Raw genomic sequence first — 13140 nt, 5'->3', positions numbered from 1 at the left:
TATTATTATTATTATTATTATTATTATTAAATGTTTGAAGCTTCCAAATTGTTTCCTGAGCTAATTTGACATGAGGGAAGGTTTTTACATTTCTTTTCCCTGCAAGTTGATTTGGAAAAAAAATATCTAATGCCTGCCATTTTCTTTTAAATAATGTTCCATGCACACTTGGAAAAAAAAAAGAAAGAAAAAGAAAGAAAGAAAGAAAGAAAGAAAGAAAGAAAGAAAGAAAGAAAGAAAGAAAGAAAGAAAGAAAAGAAAAGAAAAGAAAAGAAAAGAAAAGAAAAGAAAAGAAAAGAAAGAAAATAATTCAATACTTTCAATACATACCTAGAACTAAGGAGAAATTTCCTGACAGTGAGAACAATTAATCAGTGGAACAACCTGCCTCCGGAAGATGTGGATGCTCCAACACTGGAAATTTTTAACAAGAGATTGGACAATCATTTGTCTGAATTGGTATAGGGTTTCCTGCCTGAGCAGGGGGTTGGACTAGAAGACCTCCAAGGTCCTTTTCAACTCTGTTATTCTATTATTTTGTTATTGTCCCATTTCAAAGCTAACCAAGTGTTTTATTTTTATTCATTCATTTATCAAATTTATACAGTTCCCCATCTCATTAGAATCTTCACCAATGAAAGATTCATATACTGTGTGTGTGTGTGTGTGTGTGTGTATTCCACTGAATCAATAAGTAGGCTTTCCCCAGCCTTAAGACCTGAGGTGAAAGTCGTTTGTTTTGTTTTTTGTTTGTTTGATTCGTTGCAATGTTCTTGGTTCATTAAACCCAGAGACTATTAACTCCTCTCTCCATTTTTGTTTGTTGTTTCAGGAGCGGCTGGTTCTGTCTGTGTTACCTCGATTTGTTGTGCTAGAGATGATTAACGACATGGGCACTGTGGAGGACGAACACTTACAACACCAGTTCCATAAGATCTATATCCACCGTTATGAAAACGTCAGGTGCTTTCTTTTGTTTTCCAGATTAATCATGTCTTCCTCTGCTGAATGCATGCTCGTCTTTAGGCCAGTTCATTCCTCATTGGGTTTGGAAGGTTAGGAGATGTCCCTGAATTGCTGAGCTTCTCTTCTCGTTGTGGTTCTTCGCTCATTCTTCCTGTTGGACAACGGAGATGTTCCTGTCTCAATTTCTCGCACTATCCCAGCCTTCTTTTGCTCACCTCGCTTTCTGGTGCAAATGAGAGGGTTTGATTTAATTTGAGTGCTCCCGTTTTCCATTGTAGCCCACCGAGTCTGCTATCTCAAGCATGCTGACTTCCAAGGATGTATGGACAGAATTGATAGGACTTGTTTCCTTGTAAATACGATTCAGATTCAGATTCAGCTCTGATCTTTGCCGTTACTGCTGTATGCTCAGGCAACTGCAGCAATCACACACGGATGGGCACAATTCAAGATATATGCAAGGCTGATTGAGGCCTACCTGGGCAACTGCCAGGAAACTGAAAGAAAAGCATGGATGAGGAAGGAATAACCCTCATGAATGCAATAGGGCACCCTGAAATCCAATTCAGCCTGCATTGCTAGCTGGCAATCCTGCCAGTTGGAATCATGTCTTTTAAACTATTCAGTTAAAACAGGTGTCTTCAAACTTGGCCCTTTCATGACTTGTGGACTTCAACTCCCAGAATTCCTCAGCCAGGCACGTTGGCTGAGGAATTCTGGGAGTTGAAGTCCACAAGTCATAAAAGGGCCACGTTTGAAGACCCCTGAGTTAAAATAACTATTCAGACCTGCATAGTTTATTATGCTTGAGAGGACTTCTCCACTTATCTGTGCCATCCTATCATAGGCTTAGTAAATTAATCCCTCTCCCTCTCTCTCTTTCCCCCTCCCTCTCCCTGATTAATTTAGGGCTGTTGAGTTAGGTAGTCTGATTGCAGAGAAAAATGTTGCCAGTCTAACTGCTACAGGTAGTCCTTGACTTATGGCCACAACTGAGCCCCCAATTTTTGTTGTTAAGCAGTACAGATGTTACATTTTCCCCCATTTTACAACCTTTCTTGCCACTGTTGTTAAGTGAATGACTGCAGTTATTAAGTTAGTAACTCAGTTGTTAAGCGAATCTGGTTTCCCCATTGACTTTGTTTGTCATAAAAGGGGATCACTTGTCCCCAGGACATTGCAACCATCATAAATACATCTAGTTGCCAAGCATCCAATTTTTGATCACATGACCATGGGGATGCTGCAATGGTCGTAAGTGTGAAAGGCTGCTGTAAGTCACTTTTTCCAGTGCCGTTGTAACTTTGGACAGTCAACAAATGGTTGTAAGTCGAGGATTACGTGTATTAATTCCTCTGTTTCTTCACCTTATTCTGTTCTTTTTTTCCCCTGTTCTGTTTCCCGCAAATTTGCCTCTGCCACAAACATTGTTTCTAGTCTACGTCATTGGAAAAGTGAAGGATCAGATTGGGGACATATCATTCTGGAGAAAATCCATATCAGGGGTCTTCAAACTTGGCAACTTTAAGACTTGTGGACTTCAGCTCCAAGAATTCCTCAGCCAGCCCTGAAATTCTGGGAGTTGAAGTCCACAAGTCTTAAAGTTGCCAAGTTTGAAGACCTCTGATCTATATAGTCACTAAAACGTGATGGCAGGATCCATCAGACATCAGACTTGTCTAGGTAGCATTGCTATTTGAGTTGCCCTACTATATCCCTACTAACCTGACTGTTCATCTCCTTTCTGTGTTCAGCATTCTATTTGCAGATGTGAAAGGATTTACCAATCTCTCTACAACATTATCGGCTCAAGAGCTGGTCCGGATGCTGAATGAACTTTTTGCCAGATTCGATCGCTTAGCACACGTGAGTCCAGCTGCTGATGCCTTTTTCTGAACTTCGGTAGAGAAGCAGGATGGAGAAAGAGAAACACACACTTACACAGAGAGACCCTCTTTTGGGGGGGGGGGGTGTCTTAAATTTGCGCATTTGGTGACTCACTAGGCCAAGTGTAGGCAACCTTGGCTCTTTTATGACTCGTGGACTTCAACTCCCAGAATTCCTGAGCCAGCCATGCTGAGGGGAAAGGGAGATGTTTCCAAGCTGAGCCAAGTTGGCTCAGGAATTCTGGGAGTTGAAGTCCACAAGTCATAAAAGAGCCAAGGTTGCCTACCCCTGCAGTAGGCCAAAGTCAAAATTTTGTTTTTAATTTCCAATTGCACCTCGGCTTTTCAGTCCAAGGCAGGCAAAACTAACATGTGCTTGGCAGGCTTGTTGAATAATTTTGAAATATTCCTGATTTTAATCTTGCTGTGTTAACGGTTACTTTCATTTATTTGCCTAGCCAAATTGCCTTTTATCTTCATCTGAAGCAAAAGTTTCATGACCATCTCATGCTTCATGACATTGGATAGTGGTCCTTGAGAAACCACTATCTTATTAGGACAGGTGGCAAGTTGTATTCTCCATGTCTGTTGATGTAGCCAAATCTCCAGAATCCTTAGTGGGAAATAAATGCTTTTAACATTGTGGTCTATTTCCATAAGTCTTGAAGGGGAAACTGAGTTTGATTGGAGGAAAGTCTTTCCCAAAATTAGGATCACTCTCTTTCTGAACCTTAGCTATTTAAACAGAAAATATAGTAAAGAAATACGGTACTTAATTCTACATATAACAACGGCAGCAAGAATAGCATACGAACAGTTCTGGAAAAATGAGAATATACCATCAGAGGAAGAAGTGATAAGAAAAATCCTGGACTGTGCTGAGATGGACAAATTAACAAAAGAAATAAAAGAAAAGGAAGACACAGAGAACTATCTAATATGGAACAAGTGGTATGACTGGTTGGAGAAATAATAGAGGAGAATAAAGGTGGAAAGGTCAAAAGTGGAAAATGTGTGTATAATGAAAACAATGGGACAACAAGGACAAATATTCTAAAGAAGAATAAGGGGGGGGAAATGTAAATAATAGAAGATTACCATTACAAAATTGCTGTTAAAAAAGGGGGGAGGAGTATACACTATGTTTTGTTTTGTTTTGTTGGTTTAAAAAATAAAAAAATATTAAATAAAAAAAAAGATGCGTGGACTTCAACTTGCAGAATTCTCCAGCCAGCCATGCTGGCTGGGGAATTCTGCAAGTTGAAGTCCGCGCATCTTAAAGTTGTCAAGGTTGAGAAACACTGCTGTAGATACTAAACAAGGGTTGAATCTGGCAAAGAGGCTAAGTTTGTTATCAAGCCACATCTGAGAAATGACCAATAAGAAGACTGATACTACTAAAGGATAGAAAAAGGAGTCACAATGTTTAAATCCTAGGACTATTAGAGAACTTGATTGCTTGGTTGACAGATGAGCTGTCCTCTTCTCCAGTTTCTTTGGAGATACGGTATCCACCTTTCTCCATTTTTCTTCAGACCCTAGTTTCCCAACTGGGATTAACAGCACACTCTTAGCGTCTGCCAAGAATTTGGTATATCAGTCCTGGTTGAAAGAAAATTGATAGTATGACATAGGACACAGGAAAAATAATCCATTATTTTCTAGCCTGGGGAGAGAAAGAGAAAAAAAAAATGTTCCGATTGCCTTCTTGGAATAAATAAATGTTGCAGAAGTTCATTGACTTTATTCAATGTCATTTTTTTCTAGCTTAGTTCCTGACAGGCCATGTTGTATTTTTCATGTGTTTATCAAGCTTGCTTTAAATCATGCCTGGGAATTTTGTCATAGGCTGTAAGAACTTGAGAGAAAAAAATACATTAAACCAAAACTTACCTAGTCCTTTAATTTGTTCATTAGATTGAAGCTCAAAATAGGACATAAATTCAACTTCCTGTCATTTGGTTGTTCTAGTCCAGTGTTTCTCAACCTTGGCAACTTTACGATGTGTGGACTTCAACTCCCAAAATTCTCCAGCTAGCAACGCTAGCTGGAGAATTCTGGGAGTTGAAGTCCACACATCGTAAAGTTGCCAAGGTTGAGAAACACTGTATCTAGTCTGAATCATCAATGATTATCCAGACTGATACTGTTAAAAGGCTGTTTTTCATAAATTAGTCTCATACCCCTTTGTAACTATTAAAATTCACCTAACACAAGACACACAACACCCCTTGTGTTGGAGAATTCCACAATTTAACCATACTGTGCTCTATGTAAAAAGCCTTCTTTTAATCCGACATGTATTCAGAATTGTTCTTCGCCAGCAATAATGTACATTAAATGTCCATCTCCAAGGAGTGGCCCTCTCTCCTCGCTGAGATGTTCATGCAGAAGTGAGATGTTCTCTTGCATTCAGTGGGTCAAGAATAAGCTTCAGCTAAACAGCCTTCAAGAACTCCTTGAGCTCCAATAATTCACGTTTCATCTTCATTCATTCATCTTCATGACCGAGCTATTACTAATCCCTCTTATTAAATGAGTAAATATTCAATGAATGAAAAAACATCTTGCTGAGTCATCAAGGAATGCATCTGCTATTATGAGCTTAATTTTAGTGGGTTCAGTCTGGCATGCTGTCCTATGATTAGCAGCCTACTGCATTGGTGATCAGAGTTAATGATACTCCTCTCCATGTTCTGCTCACGTAAGGGGAAGCTGGAAGGACAGAAAACTGTATTGTCAAAAAAAGGGGAGCACTTTTAAAGCTCTATGGTTTTCAGTAGGAAAGTCAGACAAATGGTCTCTGCTATTTTTACAAGCTTTGGTGGTGATGATGGTGGTAATGACGATGAGATTTACAGGTGGTCCTCAGCTTATGATCATAGTTGGGATCAGAATTTGGGTTGCTAAGCAATGCAGTCATTAAATGATTCATCAGAATAACATAGCTGGAAGGGAACTTGGAGGTCTTCTAGTCCAACTCATTGCTTAAGCACGAAACCCTTATCATTTCAGACAAATGGTTGTCCAATCTCTTCTTAAAAACTTCCAGGGTTGGAGCATTCACAACTTCCGGAGGGAAGTTGTTCCACTGATTAATTGTTCTGTCAGGAAGTTTCTCCTTAGTTCCAGGCTGCTTCTTTCCTTGATTAGTTTCCATCAATAGAATAGAATAGAATAGAATAGAATAGAATAGAATAGAATAGAATAGACCTTGGAGGTCTTCTAGTCCAGCCCCCTGCTGAAGCAGGAGAACCTATGCCATCTCAGACAGGTGAATGTCAAGTCTCTTCTTGAAAATCTCCAGTGATGGAATGCCCACAATTTCTGGAGGCAAGCTGTTCCACTGGTGGATTGTCCTCACTGTCAGGAAGTTTCTCCTTAATTCCTGGTTGCTTCTCTCTTTGATCAGCCATTGCTTCTTGTCCTGCCTTTTGGTGCTTTGGACAATACCTTGACCCCCTCTTCTTTGTGGCAGCTCCTCAGATACTGGAAGATTTGAAATATACTGGAGATACTAGGCCTTCTTTTCATTACATCACAAGGCCAGATCTGATTTTACAGATTTTTTTTTACTGTGGTCATTAAGCAAATCCAGTTTCCCCCACTGACTGTGGTTGTTAAAAACTGGCCCATCACATGACCACAAGACACTGCAATAAATGTGAGTGTCCAAATTGTGATCAAGGGTGGTAAGAGGGTTACAACTTCGAGGACAGGGCATGTCACTTTTTCCAAAGCCATTGCAACTTCAAATAGTCATTAAATGAATGGTTGTAAGTTGAGGATTCTGTGCAGCATTTTATTTTAAGCAATGTGAGGTTACCATTTGTATTTGGTAATGTGATTTTTACCATTTAGACCTTATGGCCCTTGCGAGCTGCGTGGTGGCCTGATGGTGAAGACGCTCACCTCCCACACAGAAGGTTGAGAGTTCAAACCTAGGTAGAGACAGATATTTCTCTCTCCTAGGGTGCGAAGAAAAAATATCTGCTCAAACTCTGCATAGGCATTAGGAAGAGCATCCAGCCAGTAAACGCTCAGCTTCATCCAGATACCCTGACTCTACCCCAAATTAACAGATTACAGGGTTGTAGAAAGGGAGGTTTTTTATATATATCTGGTGGCCCTTCTAGTTTTCTGCACTTCTGTTGTTTTACACTCAGTTACACATCGTTGAGTTTCATACTCTGAATTTATTCGATGGTATTTTAGTACTTTATGGTTTAAGCTGTATTCTAGATCAAAATACATGTATCAGAGGTTGTTATCTGGTTTGCATCCTAGTCACATTTCTTCAGGAACGATAAAACCCAAGAAACATGAAAACTGGAGGACCATCAAGTAAACAAGAGAGAAGATTTCCTAACATTTTCAGCCGTACTCTGATAGAAATTGATCTCTTAAAAAAATTGTCCCCCTTTTTCTGAACTGTGCCTTAATGATGTAATTCTTATGGCCTTTTTTTTTTTTTCAAGCTGCCATTACTACGTATAGTGCTGAGACCATCTGGAGACACATCAGAGCACAGATGGAAATCTGTCAGCATGTCTTTGTCCTGTTAGGCAGCCAACTTTCCAGGAATTGTAATCTATTCTGGAGCAGGCTTGTAGATATGCATCATCTTTCTCTGGAAGATATCCATTACATTGCATAGACTAATCCAACTTTTATTATGGTCTAATAGAGCAGAGGTCCCCAACCTTTTGGGCACCAGGGACCGGTTCCGCTGAGAGAGGTTTTTCTGCAGTCCGGAGAGGGTGTGGTTTTGTGTGCTGCCTGTATCCCACAGATGGGGCTTTGCTTGTTTGTGTGGACCAGTTGTTGGCATGCTGCGGACCAGCACTGGTCCACGGACCAGGGGTTGGGAACCCCTGTAATAGAGAATAGGAATAGAACAGTTCTTATCCTTCCCAATAAAAGAGTTGGAAGGGATCTTGGAGGTCTTCTAGTCCAACCCCCTGCTCAAGCAGCAGACCCTATACCATTCCAGACAAGTGGATGTCCAGTCTCTTATTAAAAGACTCCAGTGATGGAGCACCCACAACTTCTGAAGGCAAACTGTTCCACTGGTTAATTGTTCTCACTGTCAGGAAATTTCTCCTTAGTTCTACATTACTTCACTCCTTGATTAGTTTCCATCCATTGTTTCTTTTCTTGCCTTCTGGTGCTTTGGAAAATAGGTTGACCTCCCATCTTCTTTGTGGCAGCCCCTCAAATATTGGAACATTGCTATCATGTCTCCCCTATTTCTTCTTTTCACTAGACTACACATACCCAATTCCTGCATCCGTTCTTCAAATGGTTTAACCTCCAACCCCTTAATCATTTTTGTTGCTCTTTTCTGTGCTCTTTCCAGAGTCTCAGCATCTTTTTCATAATATGGTGACCAACAGTGGATGCAGTATTCTAAATATGGTCTTTTTACGCCTTTTAAAAGCCGTACTAGTACTTCATGTGATCTTGATTCTATCCCTCTGTTAATTCAGCCTAGGACTGCATTGTCTTTTTTGGCTGCTGCTACATGTTGCTGGCTCATATTATCCTCTATTAGACCAGAATAGAAGTTGGATTAGTCTACCCAATGTCTTTCTAGATAATGAAACACACATCACATTTTGGAATTAACAGGGTTATGGAAAGATAATATAATATAAAGTACTACTACCACATCTTGGACCTCTTTCAAAGCTTTTAAAAGTTTTTATAGCATCATTTAAAAAAGCATTATTTTTTGTCCTTTGTTTCTGGACTGCAACTACTGTTTATAGTACACTGAGTGCACTGTAATTTAAATGGCAACTCCCAGATGACCTTGACTAAAGTTACATCATCACTGATCGTATTCATTATCATTTCTAGATAAATCAGTTAGAGCCAGTTTGCTCCAAGTAAGAATGGAGAGCCAGTTTGGTCTAGTGCAGGGGTCTTCAAACATGGCCCTTTTATGACTTGTGGACTTCAACTCCCAGAATTCCTCAGCCAGCGTGCCTGGCTGAGGAATTCTGGGAGTTGAAGTCCACAAGTCATAAAAGGGCCAAGTTTGAAGACCCCTGCTCTAGTGGTTAAGGCACTAGGCTAGAAAAACAGGAGACCATGAGTTCTAGTCCCACATTAGGCACTAAACCCAGCTGGATGACTTTGGGCCAATCACCAGGAGATTGTGAGATGTAATCCCACCTTAGCCATGAAAGTCAGCTGGGTGACTTTGGGCCAATCTGTCTCTCTTACCCAACCCACCTCACAGAGTTGTTGTTGTGGGGAAAATAGAAGGTGTGTTGGATATGTTCACTGCATTGAATTATTTGTAAAGACCGGATACAAAGAAATAAACAAACTGCCCTACAGTGGGATAATGATGGCAGCTCTTTACTGCCCAAGGAGAAAGAAAAGAAGAAATAGGGGAGACATGATAGCAGTGTTCCAGTATCTGAGGGGCTGCCACAAAGAAGAGGGGGTCACGTTATTCACCAAAACACCAGAGGGAAGGATGAGAAACAATGGTTGGAAACTGATCAAGGAGAGAAGCAACCTGGAATTAAGGAGAAACTTCCTGACAGTGAGGACAATCAACCAGTGGAACAGCTTGCCTCCAGAAATTGTGGGCGTTCCATTGCTGGAAGTTTTTAAAAAGAGACTGGACAATGACCTGCCTGAGATGGTATAGGTCCTGCTTGAGCAGGGGGCTGGATTAGAAGACCTCCAAGGTCTCGTCTCTTCTCTTCTCTTCTCTTCTCTTCTCTTCTCTTCTATTCTATTCTATTCTATTCTATTCTATTCTATTCTATTCTATTCCTTATACTATTCCTTATTCTATTCTATTCTATTCTATTCTATTCTATTCTATTCTATTCTATTCTATTCTATTCTATTCTACCCTACCCTACCCTACCCTGCCCTGCCCTGCCCTGCTCTGCTCTGCCCTGCCCTGCTCTGCTCTGCCCTGCCCTGCCCTGCCCTGCCCTACCCTGCCCTACTCTACTCTACTCTACTCTACTCTACTCTACTCTACTCTACTCTACTCTACTCTACTCTACTCTACTCTACTCTATTCTATTCTATTCTATTCTATTCTATTCTATTCTATTCTATTCTATTCTAAATCACCAGTACCTTGTAATCTGAGAATTCAAATTACCATTTTCTTTCTTGTCCAACCACTAGATTCCTATTATTATAATATAAACATGGGAGATTTCTCCTCTGGAGTTCTGATATGGATAAGAGTCTCAGATCTTGAAAGCCATTAGGGTGCTGTTGCTTTTTGGAAAATTGCAGGTCTTATTTCTTTCTGGATGCAGAAAAGCATGTCTGTACTGCAGAACTTCACATTTTCTCCCCGGCATTCCTCCCATCCATCTTCTTTTTGTAGAAAGAATTGCAGAGCTGCTATTTTTATTTTCTTCATTTACAGGAACATCACTGCCTCAGAATTAAGATCCTGGGAGACTGCTACTATTGTGTATCTGGGCTTCCAGAGCCTCGGCAGGATCATGCTCACTGTTGCGTTGAAATGGGACTCAGCATGATCAAAACCATCAGGTAATTTGTGTTTGGCTTTATTGCCACCCTCACACTGTGCTACGGTCAGTGGTTTTACAGCTCTTACCTTGGGGACAGTGGAATATTTTGTAGGAACCTTGTCTTTCCCACTCCCACTGACTTTAAAAAAAAATAGAACCAATGTTCATTGCAAAAGACAGTTGAACAGAGCTGAAGAAACTTGGATTCAGGATTGTGTATTGAATTCCAGAACAGACTGGAGTTTGCAATTCAGCTACACACAGAAAACTATTCCTGGTAACCATCAAGTTTTAATTCTTGTTGGAATCTAGTTTAGAGCAGGACCAGAATATCTATGGCAGGGGTAGACAACGTTGGCTCTTTTATGACTCGTGGACTTCAACTCCCAGAATTCCTGAGCCATCCATGCTGAGGGGAAAGGGAGAGGTTTCCATTTATTTTAATAAATAAAATAAATAAATAAATGCTGAGCCATGCTGGCTCAGGAATTCTGGGAGTTGAAGTCCACGAGTCATAAAAGAGCCAAGGTTGCCTACCCCTGGTCTATGGAGAGTCTCAGTCATCCAGGTCATGGTTGTCCCAAAGGTGCTTTTTCAAGAGGCAACTGGGCTTTGTTTTTTCCTTGAAGACGTTTCACTTCTCATCCAAGAAGCTTCATTGGTTCTAAAGAAGCTTCTTGGATGAGAAGTGAAACATAACATATTTCCAAAAGCCAATCATTAGTATTTGGAATAATACAATTTTCCAATTTCTCAATGAGGCAGATTTGTAAATCTAGCCAGTCCTTCCCAAGGATCTAGGACAGGCAACCTTGGCTCTTTTATGACTCGTGGACTTCAACTCCCAGAATTCCTAAGCCAACATGGCTCAGCTTGGAAACCTCTCCCTTTCCCCTCAGCATGGCTGGCTCAGGAATTCTGGGAGTTGAAGTCCACGAGTCATAAAAGAGCCAAGGTTGCCTACCCCTGATCTAGGATAAGTAGATATTGTTGTTTAAGAAATTATTGTGGTGGGTCGCACAGTCAGCCAGATGTTCAGACTGGAATTGGCATTTTTATCCGCCTCTCGAGTCCTTCCCGAGGACCTGGGATAGGCAGACCTTGGTGTTTCAATAAAGAAGAATATTTGCAGCTCACGGTTGACATGAGGGGTCCTTGGTGCTTGCTAGTTTTCTTGCAGATGTTTCATTATCCAAACTAGGTAACATCATTAGGAGTGAAACATCTTCAAGCAAAAACAAAGAAAGTCCAGTTGCCTCTTGCAGAAGCCCATTTGGGAGCAGGAACAGACAAACTTTGTTGCTACAGGAAGAAGCCCATAAGAAAATACCAAATATAAGCAGAACACCAATAAAAATGCAACAATAACACATTTCCAAAAGCCAATCATTAATATTTGGAATAATATCACTTTTCCAATTTCTCAGTAAAGATCTTTTGACCCCTTCCTGTGTATGATGCTGCCATAATTCCTCACAGTCCAATTCTTGAGCTTTGGTATATAATTTAACCTCCAGGTTAACATCTTCAACATTTAAAGAGTTCCCCATAAATCAACTTACGTTCATTAAAATGCAATTCCAGAAAAGAGTCAAGAATTCATAGGACTATGTCATATGGAGCAATGAAACCAACTTCTCCAACAGAGAAAATCTGTTCTTCCTTTCAAGAACATTCTTCAAGGCACCCAATATACTTTCTCACAGCCTGCACTCCTCAAAATAAAAGCACCATTTCTGCTTTATGTTGTTCTAAGAACTTGCCGTGACTGCAAAGGGAATAGCTTTCCAATATGGGCTATAAAAGACAATGTTCCATAAATCGTCATTCTATGTATTTAGGGCTGATAAAATAAGCCCAATTATATTTTTTGTAAATTAGACATATTAAAACCACCCTCCTCCAAAGATAATCTCAATTTAGCTAATGAATCTCTCAAGGGGCCTACTATCCCAAATAAATTTCCTAAATAACCTAGCAATGTGAAGAAAATTTGCATTAGGTATTAACATTAGAATACCACTAAGGACATAGATCAAATGAGGGACAATATTCATTTTAATAACATTAACCCCATAGGCATAAATGGGATCTTAATGCCTCCATTCATATCCAATTCCACTTTCTAAAAGTTTCAGTGTATTTATTTTCACATATTTAGAAATGTTTTGGGGAATATAAAGTGCTTAATATAATCGGTTTAGTACTGGCAATGAAGGTATCAAAGTGATGGATAGATTCTGCTTTTTAGGATCAACACTAAAGGAAAAGTCGAGAAATATATTACAGACTCTCGCTTGATAGAGCAGCCATGAAGTTCTTGGTAAAGATATTTCAGTGCTATAATGGGTTTCTATTTACAAAGATCAGAGTTCAGGACAAGAAGTAAAAGATGAAAGCTTATTGAAGAGCCATCCAGCCTGCAATTAAGGAGAAATTTCCTGTCAATGAGAACAATTAATCAATAGAATGACTTGCCTTCAGAAGTTGTACGCAGCTGTACATTTCCACCCCAGGCCACCCCAACGATGCCCTTGACGTGATGGCCCGTTGCCTGGAGGCCGTACGGGTCTGGATGGGGAGGAACAGACTCAGGCTCAACCCCTCCAAGACCGAGTGGCTGTGGCTGCTGGCGCCTCGGCATAGTCAGCTGACTCCATCGCTGACTATAGGGGGCGAAATTTTGGCCCCCTCAGAGAGGGCTCGCAACTTGGGAGTCCTCCTGGATCCACGGCTGACATTGGAAGACCATTTGTCGGCCGTGA

General features: G+C 40.5%; 1 protein-coding gene across 1 annotated transcript in view; it reads left to right on the top strand.

Annotated features, from left to right (window-relative positions):
* ADCY8 (adenylate cyclase 8) overlaps positions 1-13140 on the top strand; it is an 83786-nt gene that overhangs the window by 3086 nt on the left and 67560 nt on the right. The window contains exons 2-4 of the mRNA XM_015818810.1: positions 833-963; positions 2721-2832; positions 10267-10394. Of these exons, the coding sequence (XP_015674296.1) occupies positions 833-963; positions 2721-2832; positions 10267-10394 (371 nt within the window). The remainder of the gene's footprint in view (positions 1-832; positions 964-2720; positions 2833-10266; positions 10395-13140) is intronic.

Source organism: Protobothrops mucrosquamatus, unplaced genomic scaffold (assembly GCF_001527695.2).
Source record: "Protobothrops mucrosquamatus isolate PMUCROS unplaced genomic scaffold, P.Mucros_1.0 scaffold794, whole genome shotgun sequence".
Classification (NCBI taxonomy): domain Eukaryota; kingdom Metazoa; phylum Chordata; class Lepidosauria; order Squamata; family Viperidae; genus Protobothrops; species Protobothrops mucrosquamatus.
This window is presented reverse-complemented; position numbering and strand designations above follow the sequence as displayed.